Genomic DNA, 20,081 nt, shown 5'->3' on the forward strand with positions numbered 1-20,081 from the left:
GCAAAATCTCCATTCCCACCCCACTCCAGGGGAAGAATGCTGCAAAATCCCTATTTCTTCCTCACACCTGGGGAAAGGATATTGCAAAATCTCCATTCCTACTCTACTCTGGGGCCAGCCAGAGGTGGTATTTGCTGGTTCTCCTAACTACTCAAAATTTCCACTACCGTTTCTCCAGAACCTGTCAGTACCTGCTGAATTTCACTCCTGCTTATCACATAAGCCATTAACACATTTTTAAAACAGTAATGTGATAACTTCAGTATTTTGTTTCTCAAATTCTCCAAGGCAGCATTATTTAAATAGATAAACTTAAATAATATCATAAGCCATTCATTGTTTTAATCTAAAATGGTATATGGTGAGGTCCTGGGGAAATAGAGTGAAGAGATACTGCATACGTAATAGTTAACTAAGAGAGTGCATAATAACAATTGGTTTATCAGTCTGGTTTAAAGGCAGGAGATTTGTACTTGCAGACTTTCAAGATTCTGTAATTGTAACTTTACAATAAAGTAGATTTATCCTATCTGATCATGTTTCTTGTCTGGCCTACCTGATAAAGCTAAAATCACCATCTTATGCAACAGAGGTCATTTTTTTGAGTCTTTAATGTATAGTATCACAGTCTCTTGTAATGAAAGATAGCTGGCAAACCAAATTTCTTCATTAAAAGACTACAATCTGAGTAAACTGAATAAAAATTGACATTCGGTTAACTTTTTTATCTTTCATGTCAATAAAGTTTGCTTATGATTTTAACTAGTGACATTTTAAATACGACTGAATTTTCTTGAGTTCCTTATGTACTTTCTAGATAATTAAATTAATTCTAGTACTTACTTTTTCAAGTAGTGCACCATCATTTTTTCATAACATCTGAGAAACTATTTTAGTCATTTAAAAGTGGAGAGTCTAATGCTCACCAGCTTGAAAGGAATAAAATGCACCTCTTTGACATTTTCTTTCTGACAGGTCACTTGCTTACCTAAAGTTAGTGGGTGGTATGTCATAGTCAATCTGACTTTATATTGCAAGATAATGTTCTGTTCTTTTTGTTGTTCATGTGGAATATTATCTAGGTCATTTACATCATTCATGGTGGGTCAACAAAACTATATTTTGGAATATATGAAAAAAGAAAGTTTATCCTCATTCAAGTGATGGTTCAACTTAACAAATAGTTTAGAAATATTAGTACAAAAACTTGAGTGAATGTTAACTCCATCTGTTCAAAGCACATTTAATAATTTCTTCCATCATGGAATTGAAAGGGACATTCTGTAATTGCTGTATTATATACTATCAAACCATACCATGGATTTAGAATGGAAAAGTGGGTTGCTTCCAAACTAAAACAATTACAGTTATTTCCTATTAGAATGAATTATTGGATTAGGTTACATCATGACTAACATTTTGCATGATTCACATTGCCGTACAATAAATGCAGTTAAATTAATTGCAGCATACCTTTTTAAATAAGAAACTTTGATGTAGCTTTAATATTATTTTGATGTTAAATCATCTTTTGACAAACATGATTTATTCTTTTTCTGTGGTAATCATTTATTTCTGGGCACCAGGTCATCTGGAAGTATTTCTAATATAGTATTATTTTTCATAAGAGTTTCTCATATATCTTATGATTCATGATATATGTATTTATGATGACTTATGATCATGATTTATCACTTATATTTTTGTACACCGAGACCTTATTCACTGAATACAAATTCCTTGTGTGTCCAATCCCACTTGGCCAATAAAGAATCCTATCCTATCCTATCCTATCCTATCCTATCCTATCCTATCCTATCACACTTTGACTTATATACCACTTCACAGTGCTTTACATCCCTCTCTAAGCAGTTTACAGAGTTAGCATATTGCCCCCAACAATCTGGGTCCTCATTTTACCCACCTCAGAAGGATGGAAAGCTGAGTCAACTTTGAGCCTGTTGAGAATTGAACTGCCAAATTGCAGACAGCCGGCAGTCAGCAGAAGTAGCCTGCAGTACTGCACTCTAACCACTGCACCACCGTGGCTACTCTACTATACTCTACTTTCCAATATATAAATACTTATGTATTTATAGTTATAATAGTTATAAGCAACTCTACCAGATGATCTTGTTTAGAGAAAATCAAAGTTTTTGTTGCCTGATATAAATTTGGACATTTCAGTGTTATTCTATGGTATCTCCCATTCTACAAAAGTGGGATGTTGGCTAGAACATTGTAGGATAAAGACTAATAGAACCTGTGGGGGGAGTAAAATGTGGGATCATCTTAGAATCCTTATGTAGTGACAAAGAATTGAGTCCAACCCATCCTTGGACTATGTGTGCTGGAGGTAAATTTTTGACCAACATAATCCTATGATGAGTGACACTGATTTTTTTTTTGCAACTTTTCAGTAAATAGTGTGCCCTCGGGTAGCAATAACTGCAACTATATGTTTCTGATAAATGTTGATCATTCCTGCACATTGACTTGAGGAATTTGAGCCCATTCTTCCTTACAAAATACTTTTAATTCAGAGATGTTGGTGGGATTCCTTGCATGTAATGTCTGTTTCAGGTCCTTCCACAATATTTATACAGGATTAAAAATAGGACTTTGACTTGGCCATTTCAAAACATTAATTTTCTTCTGTTTTAGATATTATTTGATTGGATGATTTGCATGTTTTGGGTTGACATTTTACTTCAAATTTTTTTTGAACTCAGTTCATGGTCTGACATCCTAGTATTTTCCTGTAGAATTTGCTGGAATAATTCAGAACTTGTGATTCTCTGAATAACGGTAAGCTGCTTGGTTAGAGGTAGCAAACCAAGCCAAAACTGTGATAGCGCACTAAGGTAATCTTTGATTTGTGACAGTAATTCACCCCAGAATTATTGTCATAAATCATGTATTAAGCAGGTCACCATCTGACCACACCCAATTTTGTGTCATTTTTGCAGTGATGGTTAAACAAACACCAGAGTCTCTAAGTGAATGCCACATTTGTTAAGCAAATCCATTGTACCTATTGGGAAATACCTGGAAGTAAAGGCCAGTTTCTGGCAAAAAAGTAATAAATTGTGGTCATGTGGTTGTGGGACACTGCAAATGGCTGTAAATGCAGGCTGGTTGCCAACTGCCCAAAATCTCAGGGGCTGGAGGCCCTTAGAACTTCAAACCCAAGTCATAAGTCGCTATGGAAAGCGTCTGTTGTAAATTTGACTGTTGCTAAGCAACCAATTGCAAGGCTAGGACTATCTGTACCATGTTTCATAGATGAGGTAAGGTTTTTATGTTGGAATGTAGTCTTTGCTGCTTCTTTTTTTGCCAAAAGTAAATCTTTTCATGATTTTTTCATAATTTTAATCTGTTTTTATATTTACATATTTTATTGCACTGTAAACCACTCAGATTCACCTTGAACTACAAGATGGGTGCCAAATAGATTTAATAATAGATAAACAAAGCTTTAGGCCAGCAATTTATGTTTGATTTGGTCATCCCTCTACGGAACATTATTGCTAAATCCTCAACTTGCGACCGGTCCTAAAGTCCTTGACTTACGACTGGCAAATCCTCAACTTACGACTGACAGTCAGCAACACTCAGCCGTGCCTGATTGGCTAAAGCACGGCTGGCTGAGCGCCGGCTGTCTAAGCATTCCTATTGGTCGCCCTGCTTGACAGCTCTAGTATAAATAGCTGTCAAGCAGGGTGAGGTGCTGAATCTCTGTGTATAGTTGTTGTTGCTTGTCCTACCGAATAAATAGCTGTTCTTTTACCTCAGCTGCCTCACGCCTCTTCAGTTAATAGTGAATCTAACAATTATTTCCATAGGGCAGGGGTGTCCAAACTTGGGAACTTTAAGACTTGTGGACTTCAACTCCCAGAATTCCCATGGCTGGCTGGGGAATTCTGGGAGTTGAAGTCCACAAGTCTTAAAGTTCCCAAGTTTGGACACCTCTGCCATAGGGGATCATGTTTTAGGACCTGTTTAGATAATATTAAAATATTGAAAATTCAAAGGGATTCACAAACTTTTAAGCACCACTGTATGGTCCCTGTGGTCCTACTTTGTGTTGCCGGTATAACATTGAACTTGATTTCCACTGTTTTGCAATGAAAAACAACGTAGTGAATTTTCCCTACAGCAATGACAGGGAATACTGAATAATCTCTGTCCAGACATTGCCAATGATTGTTTTAAATTTAATACTGCAACTGTAGGTTCCATAGGAGCACATATATTTTCAGCCTCTGTGACTTTGGGCTGATTGCCAGAAGTGAGGATATTTTCCAGTTAGGCTTTACTATTGTTTATATCCCATTTTTAATTAGGATTTTTTTTGGGGGGAGAAATAGTGTTTCAGGCTGCTGAATTGTGACCTGGCAAGTTATTCTCTTGATACCAGCTTATCCTGGGATTGACACTTCCACCCAATTTGTATATGACTGCTTCAGGTTTCTGTCTTGTTCTTGTCAACAGACTTGTTTGCTACAAGAATGTCAGGGATTTTTTTTAAAAAAAAATCCCTTGCATTTTAGAATGTTGAGACTTTTCTCTCTTTGTTTAAAATCCATACTCAATAACCCAGACTGTATATTTTGCAAACCAGAAGACCCTCAAGGTTCCTTCCAATTCTGTTATTCTATGTTCTGCATTTTATAAGGTTTTCTATTATAGAAACAGAGTACCCTGCCTAAGCTGACTGCTTAGGTTTGGTTGTCTTGTCATAAGAAAAGTGGAACTATAATGGAAAAAGTGATATTGAAAGAACCCCAGTCTCTCTGAAAAGGATCTTTTGATCATGGAGATGTGTTTGTGAAACAACTCTTCCCATTCGCTTTTCCTTTCATTGCATTCCCCCCATCCCCCCCAAATCTTCCTCTTCAGTAATAATTGGGGGGAAAGTGATATTCAGAATTAGACAACAATGACCTGTTTCGTATCTGAATTTCTGCAGTTAAACTTCAAAAATGCAATTTCTATATGTCCATCTGCAAACCATTATCAATTTAGTTTCAACCCATATTTATTTCATCTATATTTTATACCATTCTGGATATGAATTATATTATTGAAATAATGTTTAGGGATATGTTAGAAAGCAACTAAAATGTTTTGCCTTTTTTGTCAATAATTATTTAAATTTTGATTGAATGATTACATGACGTAATGTTATGTGTGAATGACCTTGGGAGACACTGGGAGGGTGGAAGATACAGTGGATAGGGAAAGTCTGATAAGGGGACTGGGAGTCCACAGTAGCCTCAGGGCAGAGAAAGAAACTCAGAAAGGATCCTCCCTAACTTATCACGCTGTAAAAAGAGATGGTGAACGATTTGTACTTTCGGACAGAAAAATTCTGTTAATGTAGCCTTATATTAAAGAGAATTAGCTCATCTAGTCTGTTTCCTGTTCTGCCTAGGAAGGCTGACATATGCCATCAAATCTTTGCTAACCATTGGCGACCAAATTGATTTCCCCCCCTTAATGTTTAAAACTTACTGTTACATTAATAACAACCCATAGGATGTCTCTGTAAATGTGGATTTCTTCCTTCCTTCCCTTCCTTGGATTTCTTGTTGTTTTTAATAAAGCAGTATTCATAACCTTTAATTCTAGGATCTGTCAGTGACCATATAGAGTGCTGATATGTTATTTCCATCTCTTTGGGGTATTTCTATTTCATTTTCATGGATTTGGAATTTTCTTTGCATTTTAAGAAAGAACACAAGAATTTTAATTTTAACTAAACTTAAGATCAAGCTCCTATTATTCTAAATGCTCAAAAACCAGAATGATGAAACGGTTAAGAGATTAGTGTTTCAATGTCTTCACAAATAATCCCTCTTTAAATATAGGAAAACTAGATAGCTAAAGTATCCCTACGCCTAGTGAAAAATAAGCAAACAGAAAGGCATTTTTTCATATTGTATATACAGGTTGAAAAGAATCCGTTGGTAAATATAACATAGATTATCTTCTCCCTGCCCAAAACAGAAGTATCAACTATATGTATTCTTACAGAGTTGAATGTTATAATCAACATATTGGTTGATTATAATTGATTATCCTAAGAATAATTCTAATGCAATTTACTTTTTTTCCCCTGTTAGGTTGGCAGCATTCCGCCAAGGTCCACGATCAACTATATAATGCAGAATTCTAGAGGGAAAACACCTGCTATGACCTATTCAGCACCTGTCCATTCAAAGTATATTGAAAACACTCCTGCAAGGATCCTCAACAAATCACAGATGGATACATTTCAACTAAAACCTGAAGAACAATTAGACAGGAAAGATCTATTGATGACACTTAATGCATATATCACTCAGAAATTATCAGGCAAAACCCTTGATGGACATTCATCTGTTAGCAGGACTAAAGAAACTTCTCCTTATGACAGCAGGGTCAAACCTCTTCACATTGACCAATTTGATGGAATAATATCCAAAGAAAAGCTAGGAGGTTTTGAGATGAAACCACACTTTTTACAGAGGCCAGTATCAGGATCGGTGTCTGGATCTACACAGAATGATTTGAAGCTTTCTCTAAATCCAATAGATGGTAAGGGATTCATATACATTATGCACGCATGCATGCTCATCTTGTTTTTATTTTTGTTTCCTTTTAATTTAGTGATTTTCAAGCTATGTTCAGGAAATCCTGAGATTCTTTAGAGTTTATTTAAATTCAAAAATTGCTTAACTGGAAATGTAATAATGATGGACAGGCATCTCAGAGGTTCGTGTTAATGAGCTTGGTGATTTTGAGCTGCAGTATACATTTTCAGGGTGGATTGATAGTCTAATGCAGCGATGGTGAACTTTTTTGGCTCGCGTGCCACAAGTGGGGGGAGCGCAGGGGGGTCGTGTGCGGGCGTGCCGCACCCATAATGCAACGCGCGACCCCCCCAGTGCACATGCGCGCACAACACATGACCCCCCATTTTTACATGCTTTTTTCACCCTCCCCAGGCTCCAGAGGCTTTATAGGAGCCTGGGGAGGGTGAAAAGAGCCTCCCCCGCCCCCCGGAGGCCCTCAGGAGGCTTCAGGGACCGTCCGGAGGCTTCCCTGAAGCCTTCGGAACGCTTAAAACCACCCTCCGAGCAACCTGGAAATCACTTCCGGTTTGCTCGGAGGATCGTTTTAAGCATTCCGAAGGCTTCAGGGAAGCCTCCAGACAGTCCCTGAAGCCTCTGGAGGGCCTCTGGGGGGGGAAGGCTCTTTTCGCCCTCCCCAGGCTCCTATAAAGCCTCTGGAGCCTGGGGAGGGCGAAAAATGGCTTTTAAAAAGGTGAACTCAGTTGGCCAGCTGACAGGGCAGCGCCTCACGTGCCCTGATAAATGGCTCTGCGTGCCACTTGTGCCACGCGTGCCATAGGTTCGCCATCACGGGTCTAATGTGTCAGAGAGAGACCGAACAAGAGTTAAGCTAACACCTATGCTATGGGATGTGATAAACAACAGTTAAGGATCATGACAATTACTGTAATTTCTCAATCTGCTTCAGAATTGCAATTTCTTCAATTAAGGACTGCAGTGTAAAGTCCTAAATGGGCAGTTTGAAATTACCATCCAGGTTTGATATTCATATACAGATCTTTTTTTGTCATATCTCTTCAGGTACATTGTATTGTATTGAAATGGACTCTTGTTCTCCACATTGAATTATGGCAAGTAGGGAATCAGGGAAATCCTGGTCACCTACCCTTCTTGTAGAAAACCTTGGAATCATGGGTTGATGCTCCCAACATCATGCACGCATGGACATTGAGAAGTTTATTTTCTTCAGATTGATATAACTTGTTGGTGACACATTAATTCCTTTGTAGGAGCTTGGAGTATTACATAGCCATGTTTTGATGTATCTTTTCTTTACCCATCTCCTTTGTACTGTATGCTTTCATTTTCTTTTGCTGTGAAAGCACAAAATCAATTGAAGTGTTCTCTTTAGTGAGAAGAAAGCCTAGAGAGAACATGCCTAAAGTGACAGCATTCATGGCGAGGCACCTGCCTGATAATAGCTTTCAAAAGCAAAATGGAATGTAAATGCAGGCGCAGGTGACACCACGCATCTCCGGAATAGGTCTACCGTTAAAGCAAAGCTATACCCATGCTGGTTTCATTATCATGCACGGTCCTCTTTCACCTTTCTTAGCAGGAGCCTACATAGAGCTGGGTACTTAACGGTTACTGAGAATAATGTGCTGCAAAATGTATTGGATTTTGCCTATTGGACTTCCATAGGCATAATGGAACCTGATAAAACTTTTGTGATGTCTAGATACAATGCTGTGAATGCATTAAAAAAAACCCTCCTTTAATTCTTCTGTTTTGTAAATTTGGATTTTCATTGCTGCAAATGGGGAGAGTTTAACATTATCTTTTCCTTCATTCAGTTATGTTTTCATTTTTAAGTCGATTCACATACCAAATATACCCAGCTGTTTTCGCCAGCTTTTAAAAACCTTATATATTTGTAATGCATGGATTATTTTTCAAAACTATTGCTATTTATACCACAAAGCTACAGGTTTTTTGTTTTTTGTTTACTTTGAAGAAAGACTTTTTCATAATAGCAGGAATGCATCCTTTAATAAGGGGGCTAGGTTTTACATACAGATACCAGTTACTTTTAATAAGAAGTTTATCTCTGGGAGATGTTCCTTTAATGGGCTTGCATCCTAGTGAGTGCTCAGAGTGAGAGACAGCACATTATGGGCAAATAAGATCCCCCCCCCCCCTGTTTTGGTTTTATTTATTCAATTAGAAAGACCTGCTGTTTAGTGGATTCTGGAGTTGGGCCGTTGGCCATCCATTTTCTATTTCATTTCTTTCCCTTTATTTTTATTTTGCTTGAGATTGCAACTTTGCTTTGCTATATAGATTATGAGATTTGTGGGGTGGGACTAGAGAGATACGGTATAATAGAAAAGAAGAAAAAGAAAAAAAGAAGTGAAAGGGAATGAAACACTTAGGTTATTTAACCCCAGCCAGGATTTTGCGGAACAGTTAGTTGTGACATAAATTAAACCAATGTTACAAACAAGCAAAATCTATAAAGGAATACTAAAATTTATTTTAATAAGCCTATGTTTGACATATAAATGTTTGAGGTAGCATTGTGAGCTTTTCCTAATAACCTGTTTTACAACAAGCAACTAGTTTTAGAGCACATTTTCAGAATCATTATCTGTGAATAAGAAATACAAGAAGTATACAGAATAAGGTATTTTGTGCTGGTTTTTTAAGCTAGCTGAGATTTATGTACTGGGCTTAAAAAAACTGCCATGAGCACTGCTTTAGGAATAGATTTATTTGTTGCCTTTACTATTTTTATAAATAACATCAAATTGCTTAATTATATTAACATTGACTATGATAATCTTACCAGGTAAGATTTTAGAATTTGTAGTTAGAAATCATCTTCAAGGTATTAATTATGATCTTTAAAGCGCTCCATGGCTTAGGCCCAGGGTACCTGCGAGACCACCTACTGCCACCAGTAGCCTCCCACCATCCACTACGATCCCACAGAGTTGGCCTCCTCAGGGTGCCGTCAGCCAAGCAGTGTCGGCTGGTGACCCCCAGGGGGAGAGCCTTCTCTGTGGGAGCGCCTTCCCTCTGGAATGAGCTGCCCCCGGAGCTCCGCATAATCCCTGACCTCCGGTCCTTCCGACGCGCCCTAAAAAGTTGGCTTTTCCAGCAAGCCGGCCTGGCCTGTTAATGTTAATGTTAATTTTAATTTATTTTAAATGTACTGTTTCTTTTTTTTTTTAATCGATTTGGTCTTTTTGGAATTGGGTTTAATCTTTTTTTTAACTTTTGTGATGTGTGTTTTTAATGTTGTACGCCACCCTGAGTCCTTTGGAGAAGGGCGGCATATAAATCCAAATAAACCTAAACCTAAACCTAAATCTGAACTAAATTTTCCACGTCAAATACTTAGAATTTGACTTCCTGATTCAGAGTCTTTTCTTGAATGTGAGAAAGGAAATTTAAGTCATATGCCTAGGATGTGGAAGTCAAAGTGGAGGAAAAAGGGAGAAAGGGAACCTAAGTAAAAATTGCACAATATTCAGGGATATACTTATCTTCAAAATGGCTGTGGTAGCATTACATATGCAAAGTTAACTTAACCCATGAGGGGGATTATATATAATATGGATGTGGTGGCTCAGTGGCTAAGATGCTGAGCTTGTCAATCAGAAAGGTTTTCAGTTTGGCGGTTTGAATCCCTAGTTCCGCGTAACGGAGTGAGCTCAGTAAACATATTTGGAAAAAGAAAAAAAATATTCCCAAGGTTATTATTTATACCTGTTAGCACTGAATAATATGATAAGGATAATTAAATATTTCCTACTGAGGACAGGAGCTAAAGCAACAATGCTTGGTTTCTCTTTTTCTTATATGTAATATTAAAATTTTTACAAGTAATCAAGCTTCCTTTCCCTCCCTTCCCTTCCCCTCCCCTCTTAAGAAATATTTATTCAAGATGTTCTGAGAGACCTGAGGAAACACCATGTGGATGTAGATAAGTTGAGCCCACTGGAGCTGGACAAGATGGCTGATATCATTGCTGAAGCTGTTCAAATCTTTGATACAAATGGAGAAAAGAACAATGCTGCTGGGAAGGTTGAAGGAGAGAGAACTGCAACAGGAGTGGGCGCAGAAGGAGAAAACAATTATGAAATGGGAGAGAATGAAGGTTTTCATGTGCAAGGTATTATTATTATATTCAGTGCGGTAGCTTTCCTTTATTTTAATTCTTTACATAATCAGATGAAAATACTTTGCAAAGTGTTACTAGGAGGAGAAAAAAAAACACCTTCGCTTCTCCCTGCTTTCCTTTTCTCTTATTATGATTATGGTGTGTTCAAGAATGGACTGGTAATTATCACTCAGTTCTAATTTAATCCAGATAATGAGTGAGTACAAATAATGCTGTGACACTATTCATTCATAGAAGTTTGTATTAGTGAGCTAGGATTAGGGTAATGTGAGGATTGGGTGATGTCTTTCAGAGGGAAAATTTTTAGACAAAGAAAAGTCTTAAGTGGTTTTCCTTCTTACCCACTGATTTTTAAGGAAGTTTCTGCATCTGAACATGGACTACTAGGGATTAAGACCTTCAGAACATTTGCAGTGAAAATTCAGGGGATGAATGGAAAAAGTGTAAGATAGGATTGCATAAGACCTTTAGATATAGATGCACCAGAGGTGGTATTCAGCAGGTTATGACCAGTTCTGGTGAACCGGTAGCGGAAATTTTGGGAGTTTGGAGAACCGGTAAATACCACCTCTGGCTGGCCCTGCCCCCATCTATTCTCTGCCTCCCAAATTCCAGCTGATCGGAAGGGAATGGGGATTTTGCAGTAACCTTCCCCTGCCATGCCAACCAAGCCATGCCACGCTCCACCAAGAAACGCCCACAGAACCGGTAGTAAAAAAATTTGAATCCCACCACTGAGATGCACCCCTTAAACCCAGTATTGCAATTAAAATTAGTGATTATTCTTTGTTGCTTTACTGATTAACTTGAGCTTTATATACTTAACTCTAATGTAAGTGTGATTAAATTTGGAATTGGCTATTGTGTATTATTTAGTTATTGATTTATTAAATTTTTGCCACCCATCTCCCCTATAAGATGACTCTGGGTGGCTTATAAGTTATAAAACAGGTAAAAATAATTGAAATATTAAAACATTAAAGCTACATAGATTTTAAAAACTATACTGAAACTAGAATTAAGAGACGGATGGGTGGGGATGAGATCTTTTTATTACCCCATCAACGACCTTCAGCAGTGAGTTCCCTCTTGAGGCACCAACCCAACCAGTAAAGGCAAGTTTTAATACCTTTCCAGGAGGCCAAAAGGTTGGAAGCAGTTCACACCTCTGGTGATAGAGTGCTAGAGGATTAGTACAGTGGTGGGTTCCTACTGGTTTGGCCCAGGTTGGCCGAACCGATAGTGGTTAGGTGGCCTGGGTCGCTGGAACCAGCAGTGACCCAGGCCTGCCACAGCCCCAAACCGGTTCCCCAGTTGGGATAGTTGACACCATCATTTTGTTTTTCAGTTCTATGCATGCGCAGAACAATTTTAATTGCACTGCACATGCGCGCATCAAGCATGCAAATCAAGCACACACATGCGTGAAGCACACTTAAGAGCGAACCGACAGTAGTGCCGGTCAGAACCCACCCCTGGATTAGTAGATATCCTCCAAATAAATAGGATTAGATCTGATTTGAGTCGTACAAAAAGGAAGTCCTTTGAAATCAGTAGGACTTAAATAGGCATGATTAACTTTATCCCCATTGATTGCAATGGACCTTATAAGTTTAAGTGCTAAATATTGTACCCAAATGATACATCCATTAAACACAAAAAGACAAATCTTTCTGAGAATAATTTTCAGATTTATGAACACATCTTACTCTATGTTTATTAAATATTAATTATTATAATTATTTTTATAATTATTATTATTATTTTTTATTACCTGGGTCTAGGCTGCTTATTTCTGAAGACTTTAAGCAACATACAGATAATAAAGCTTGCAGTGTTACTGTTCATTGACATAGCATATGATAGCATATGCATGTATGTGTCTGTCCATCTATCATGGTTGTTACTTATATATGAAGCACATATGAAGTTCAAAAGATCTGTCATTAGTTTATTCTTAATTCATAGAAATGCATAAATATCTTTTACTATACTGCATAATTTCCTTTTCCTGTCTTAGTTTGTGCAATAGTTTGAGTATTCTTCTCTGTTATTTATTTATTACATTTATATGCCACCTATCTTATTAACAAGCAACTCTGGGAGAATTGCAACAGATAAAACCAACAATATAAAACATTAAAATTAACAAAAATTATCTAAGATAGAAACAAGTATATAACTGGACCGAGGTGGAGACTTCTTTTTAATACACTAACCACCTCCAGTGTTTAATAATGTGGTGTTATTATAACTCTGAAGTAATTACTTCTAAGTGTGAAATAAAATACACCAGGAGAGCCTTTTCTTGAGAAACACCTGAGTCATAAATCCACTGCAGTTTCTCATTTATTACTGTAAACATTTTTTTCTGACTAGTGGGACAGTCTATTGATTTTTTTTCCAGGCACTGATAAACAGAGGTAAATTCGTCAGCCTTACTATTGAACTAATTAATGTAATGCACTCTTACAGCATGGCTTCAATTGATCTTGCATTAGTAAAGTGTACAAATGGAGTTGAAGTGACAAAGTTGATCTATGTTTTTACTTTTGTCATTTAGCCACAACATCTTAATGTTTACTGTACAATAAAAATGTCACATTGTACAGAAAACTAAAGCAATGTCTGTGTTTTATGTCTCACTATAAATGCTTGCTTCCACAGATAAGGGGCCATGGAACATTGATGCTGAGGTTAAAAAAGAGGTAAGTTAACAAATACCTACTGTGTGTGTTTGTGTGTTTGTGTGTGTGTGTGTGTGTGTGTGTGTGTGTGTGTGTGACAAATCAGAAGAAATGTAAGCACATTTCTACTGATTTGTCACTTCCCTAAGTACTCAGTATAACTAAAAATCAAAATATTTAATGTAAGCTGAAAGGTTTAAGGTGCCATTAGCAATATCCAGAAGTTGTGAATGCCCCAACACTGGAAGTCTTTAAGAAGATGTTGGATAGCCATCTGTCTGAAACGGTATAGGGTTTCCTGCCTAGGCAGGGGGTTGGACTAGAAGACCTCCAAGGTCCCTTCCAACTCTACTATTGTATTGTATTATTGTAATATTTGATTCAATCATATAAATCTGTTTATGATTCTAGTGATTTAATCTAAATTCTTCTTATTCAGAATGTTTTCCTCCTAAAAACCCAAAGGAGCAGAATAGGTCAAAATGATTTAGTTCTTAAGTAGAATATTGTCCCCAAAACAATGCTAACTAAAAGTAATCCCAAATTGCTAGAATATATATTTGATAAAGACTGTGGGAGAATATACGTATACACTGAAAGCATAAGCACCAAAAACTTATTCCTTGTGTGTCCAACCATACTTGGCAATAAATAATTCTATTCTATTCTATTCTATTCTATTCTATTCTATTCTATTCTATTCTATTCTATTCTATTGTTACTCAGTTTGGATTACGGTAAATAATTTGGGTGAAAAAACATTATTGGGAACATTCTGTTCGCAACGGAGCTAGCAAATGTATTTTGTATAGGAAAATAGCTGGTTTTCCTAGCAGTTTTCCTGTGCTCAAAATCTATAAAGTATACTTAAGGATATTATTTTCTTCAGCACTGAAAAAATGATAGTGTATATCGGTAAGATCTGAAGGAAAGTGATGTATCATAGCTAAAAGCAGTTCTCACTGTGGTATATAGAGCTAAAACCATTTTGCTTAAAATGTGGTTTTAAGCAAAGGTTTACTGCTGTAAATTCTTCCAAGCTATGAATTAATGTTTTAGAATTTGCTAGCAAACAACACAGAGTGTTTTCATGGAGACCCATAAAAGAGACGTGTTTGGAAACACATGTCCCAAAATGTGTGGCCTCTTGAAAAATAAAATATAATTGACTTGAAAAGTGGGAATTTTTCCCCTTTGTTCTTTAGTGTGGTCTAGGATGTGTTTGAAGTTAACTTTCAGATTAGATGAATTCCAGAGTTTTTCATCCTCAAGAAAGGCTACCAAGATAAAAACTGCTAAAATAATTACTGTCTACTATAAAGCTGAACTGATGAATTAGGCACAAGAAACTATAATGAACTACAGTGGGTGTATTTGTTGTTTTGTTTATTATAGGAGAATCATCTAGAGTCAAAGGTACCAGATTTCCTGAGTAAAAATATGGTTCCTGAAAATCTGTCAAAGTCATATTTGTCCGAAGAATCCTTTAAAACAGAAATGAAAAAATCAGATGATTTAGACCTTTCATCTTCATCTGAGGAAGTCAAGGTTGGGATTGAAAATGTGAAGAGCGAAACCTTCTCAAGAGAACTGATCGCTCAGAAAAAAGCAGAGTTTGAACCCAACTCCAAGGAGCTAAGTGAGCTTCATCACTGGATTAAGAATATGTGGCTTCAAGATGAAAGTGTTTATGAAGCAACTCAAGAAAAGATCGGAGAAGGCCTCAAGTTAGATGCAGAGTCTTCCAGAGTGGAAGAATATGGCTACATCATGACAGAGAAAGAGTAAGTATGGATATTAAAATTTTATTTATGAACTTGATATCCATTGATGATATAATAATTATGTAGAATTTGATTTAGGTGTAATATGTGCACATGGCCTCCTAAACCATATTTTTCCAAAAATATAATGATCATATTTTCCCGATCTGGTATTTTTGAAAAGTGTTGGATAGCAATTTCCAGAATTTACCATATTTTTCAGAGTATAAGACTCACCAGAGTATAAGATGCACCAAGATTTTGAAGAGGCAAATTTTAAAAAAACGCCCCATTTTTCACTCATTTTTGCCTTCCCCACCCCCCAGAAGCACTCTGGAAGCCTCCTAAAGGCCATGCATGGCCATTTTTGCAAAGGGGGTGGGGTTTTGGGAGGCCAGAAATGCTGTATTCAGTGTGTATGATGCACCCATATTTTCACCCTCTTTTGTTGAGGGAAAAAGGTGGTTCTTATATTCTGAAAAATATGGTACATATTTTAATTCTTTTGTTGGGGGGAAATAGAATTCTGTTTTGCCTAATGTCTCTCCCCAGTTGCTTTGCTAAAAAAGTAATAGCTTATATATTTCCTATGTAAATGTTTAAAAGGAAAACTATTTGTCTACTTCACACATTGTCCTTTACTGATTTGCAGACAGAAGTTTTAATGGCTTGAAAGATAGATGTTTTAAATTTTAGACTTCACAATAGAAAACATAATATTATACATGATTTTTTCTCCCTAATTTATTAAGTTCATATTTGAATTAGAATGTTAATTCTATGTCTCTTCCTAAACTCAATAATTTTTTAAAGAAAACTTTATGGAGGTCAGTGAACATTGGGCAGAATCATTGTCAAAGTTTTTCTCCCCCCCGCCTTTTTTTAAAAAAAAGACTAAATCATTTTATACAGGTTCACTATTAAAGGTCATTTATTCTTTAATATTTCCCTTCCCATTTTTCTGCTTTTGAAGAAATAAATAAAAGAGCCATTCAATGGAACTTAGATTTGTTCAATTACATTATTTCAGTTCTTGCTTCTGTTCTTCATCACACATAGATAGACCATATCATTACATGAAATTAAATGCTTAGGGGCAGTTTTGGTGGGAGAATATTAAAGAGTGGGTGGAGAATGTAAGTATGTGCTGAAATTCTTTAAAGCAAGCAAAGGATTTTCTCCTCTCCAGTTATAATTACAGGCCAGAAATAAGGAAATACATTTAAGTGGACCTTTTTTTCTTGACATTTTCACATTTTCAAATCTACTTTGTTAAAAAAAAAAGTCAAAAGGTAAAGGTTTCGCCTATTCAGTCATGTCCTACTCTAGGCAGCAGTGATCATCTCTGTTTCACAATCAAAGAGCCAGAATTGTCCAAAATGTTTCTGTGGTCATGTGGCTAGCATGACTATACACCAAAGACACACAGAACACTGTTACTTTCCCACCAAAGTGGTACCTATTTATCTTCTTGCATTTGCATGCTTTCAAATTGCTAGGTTGATAAAAGTTGGGTCAAGGATGGGAGAAACCCCATCAGGTGGTTCTCGTGTCTCGAACTGCCAATCTCGTGTCTCGAACTGCCTATCCTGGTCCTATTAGATCTCTCGGCGGCGTTCGATACCATCGACCATGATATCCTGTTGCACCGGCTAGAGGGGCTGGGAGTCAGGGGCACCGTTTTACGGTGGTTTGGCTCCTACCTCTCTGGCCGGACGCAACGTGTGTTGGCAGGGGAGCAGAGATCGACCCGGAGCCCCCTCACATGTGGGGTGCCACAGGGGTCGGTCCTCTCGCCTCTCCTGTTCAACACATACATGAAACCGCTGGGCGAGATCATCCGCGGTTTTGGGGTGGGATACCATCTGTATGCTGATGATACTCAGCTATACATTTCCACCCCAAACCACCCCAACGAGGCTGTTGAAATGATGTCCCGGTGTTTGGAGGCCGTACGGGTCTGGATGGATGGCAACCGACTAAAACTCAACCCTTCCAAGACGGAGTGGCTGTGGCTTCCGGCCTCCCGGTTCAACCAGTGGCTTCCATCTCTGGCCATTGGGGCGTGCAACTGGCCCCCATGGAACAGGTGCGCAATTTGGGCGTCCTCCTGGATGCCCGGCTGTCCATGGATGACCATGTAACAGCCGTGGCAAGGGGGGCGTTCCATCAGGTTCGCCAAATGCGCCAATTGCGCCAATTGCGCCCCTTATTGGACCGGAATGCCCTACGCACAGTCACCCATGCGCTAGTGACGTCTTGCCTGGACTACTGCAATGCTCTCTACATGGGGCTTCCCTTGAGATGCACCCGGAGACTGCAGTTGGTCCAGAACGCGGCCGCGCGGGTGATTATGGGGAGGACTAGATACTCCCCTGTAACACCTCTCCTGCGCGAGCTGCACTGGCTTCCTGTGGTCTACCGAGTGCGTTTCAAGGTTTTGATTATGATCTTTAAAGCGCTTCATGGCACAGGACCTAGTTACATGCAGGATCGCATCCTGCCCCATACATCCCTACGACCAATCCGCTCACACAGAGAGGGACTTCTTCGGGTGCCGTCCGCTAAACAGTGTCGGGGGGCGACACCCAGGAGCAGAGCCTTCTCTGTGATGGGCCCAGCCCTGTGGAATGACCTCCCCCGTGACATCAGGATTATTTCCGATCTCCGATCCTTCCGTGTACAGCTGAAGACCCACCTCTTTCAATTATCTGGCCTGGCTCAACCGTAAACTTTTTCCTTATTCCTCCTGACAGTTGTTTTAAATTTTAAATTTTTAAATTGTGTTATTGTAAATGGGGTATTTTAATGGTGATTTTTAATTGTCTAAATGTGATGTAATTTGTTACCTCCTCCGTGCATGTATGTCTTTGTATATGAGTATGTCTATGTGTCTGTACATGTCTGCACTATATCTGGTTATTTTAGGGGTTTTTTAATTCACTGTATTTGTTTTTAGGGGTTTGAACTTATTTTAATCTGCTTTGTACAGTTCTTTTAATGTCATTCTTACCTCCTCCATGTCAACTGTCAACTGTACATACTTAATTTTATTGTATCTGATATATTTTGTATGAACTGTACACCGCCCCGAGTCCCTTTCGGGAGAGGGGGCGGTCTAGAAGCATTAAATTAAATTAAAATTAAATTAAATTTTATGCTTTATATGTTCCACTGTACGCCGCCCCGAGTCCTGTCTGGAAAGGGAGCGTCTAATAAATTTAAATTTATTATTATTATTTATAATCTTCCTGTCAATAAGCCCAGCATCTTAACTGCTTGATCACTGCACCCTCTTATTTCATTATATAAAAAAGTTTAAATATGCATACTTGTACATACCTATGGCACATGATAATATCAAAATGATATTAGGAGTATAATTCCAGATAAGTATCCCACTTTTTAATCCTGCTATTCCCCCTGAAATTCTACATTATAGTTTCTGTATCTTAGAATTTTATTGGTTATAATAAGCAAATGAAACTCTCAGCAGAAACCAGTGTTCTGTTGACAAAAGAGAACTTACATGTAGGGAGGTTAATAACTTGAAGTTTGTTTTACTTTGTAAACTCAGTTGTGGATTCTGCAATATAGTTAAAATATTATGAAAGATGGTTCATCCATAGTCACGACTTTATAGAAAACATCAGGTATTTTAATTATGCCATAGAACTGACAAATATTTTCTTTATGACATCTTGAAGAAAATATTTGTGGTGGCTTAAAGACTTATCAAAATGGCAGCTTGTTAGCGAAAGAACTCTTGCTGTTTATGAAGCAGCCTTTCAAATTTGTGCAGTCTTGTACTCTAAGGAATCACTTCTCAACAAATGAATCAGCAAACATTTGGAAAACTCTTAAAAATATCACCAGTTATAGCAAACCTCCTACCTATGCTGAAAGAAATAAACAACTGGCAGATGACCTGAATGTGTTTTATTGTAGGTTTGAGAGAAAACTACTGTCAACCCATCTTCACAATCCCCATCTCAGACACACCTACAACTGACCCTATCCCATTAGTCCCAACACTTCTGGTGATTACAGAAAATGGGGTGCCAGAAAAAGCACCAGGCCCAGACAAGATAACTCCTTCTTGCTTAAAAGAAGTTATTTGAATAACTTCTGCCAGTGAAAATCTGCCATTCTGGGCAACTTTAATGCTAAGGTAGGGACAGACAATGACAACTGGGATGAGTCCTTGGAAAACATGGGTTGGGAAAACTAAATAATTACTTGTTGCTTCTGAGCAAATGTCTCAAACACCACTTGTGCATTGCTAACACAATTTGAATATACAAACAAATACAAAACTACCTGGATGCATCCCTGGTCCAATCACTGGCATCTACTTGATTATGTCATAGTATATCAGTGCAATCTTAAAGACATCATTGTCACCCTCACCATGTGAGGTGCTGAGTGCTGGACAGATCAGAGGCAGCTCCAGTTGGTCCTAAATATAGCCCCTTTATATCGTAAGTAGCCAAGCAACCAAGGACTGGTAGAAAGTCATTGATCATCAGCAGACTGTAAGGCCCAGACCAAGTTCTACATTGACAAAATGTAGTTAATGAAAACTCTGGCAATATACTACTTGCAGGGACCGTTCTGAAAAGAGGATGCAGTTTAAAGAGGTCATCAAACTGTACTCAAACTGAAAACCAGGGCACATCAAGACTGGTTTGATGAAAACCATGAGAGTATGTCGGCAGCCCTCCAGGCCAAGAATAAGGTCTATACATAGCGCGCATACAAGCAAACCAGCAGTAACACCGGCCAGAACCCACCCATGTCTCATTGACCTTCCATGTTTTTATAGAGAGCTAAAAACATGGAAAGTCAATGAGACATGGGTGGATTCTGGCTGGTGTTACTG

The 20,081-nt window shown here is 38.0% G+C and overlaps 1 protein-coding gene across 1 annotated transcript in view; it reads left to right on the plus strand.

Moving 5' to 3' along the window:
• PTPRN2 (protein tyrosine phosphatase receptor type N2) overlaps window positions 1–20,081 on the plus strand; it is a gene marked incomplete at its 5' end in the record, with an annotated part of 788,338 nt that overhangs the window by 263,169 nt on the left and 505,088 nt on the right. The window contains 4 exons of the mRNA XM_081933438.1: window positions 6,129–6,582; window positions 10,498–10,740; window positions 13,417–13,457; window positions 14,832–15,220. Of these exons, the coding sequence (XP_081789564.1) occupies window positions 6,129–6,582; window positions 10,498–10,740; window positions 13,417–13,457; window positions 14,832–15,220 (1,127 nt within the window). The remainder of the gene's footprint in view (window positions 1–6,128; window positions 6,583–10,497; window positions 10,741–13,416; window positions 13,458–14,831; window positions 15,221–20,081) is intronic.

This window comes from Natrix helvetica (genome assembly GCF_964273705.1).
Source record: "Natrix helvetica genome assembly, chromosome: Z".
NCBI classification, from domain to species: domain Eukaryota; kingdom Metazoa; phylum Chordata; class Lepidosauria; order Squamata; family Natricidae; genus Natrix; species Natrix helvetica.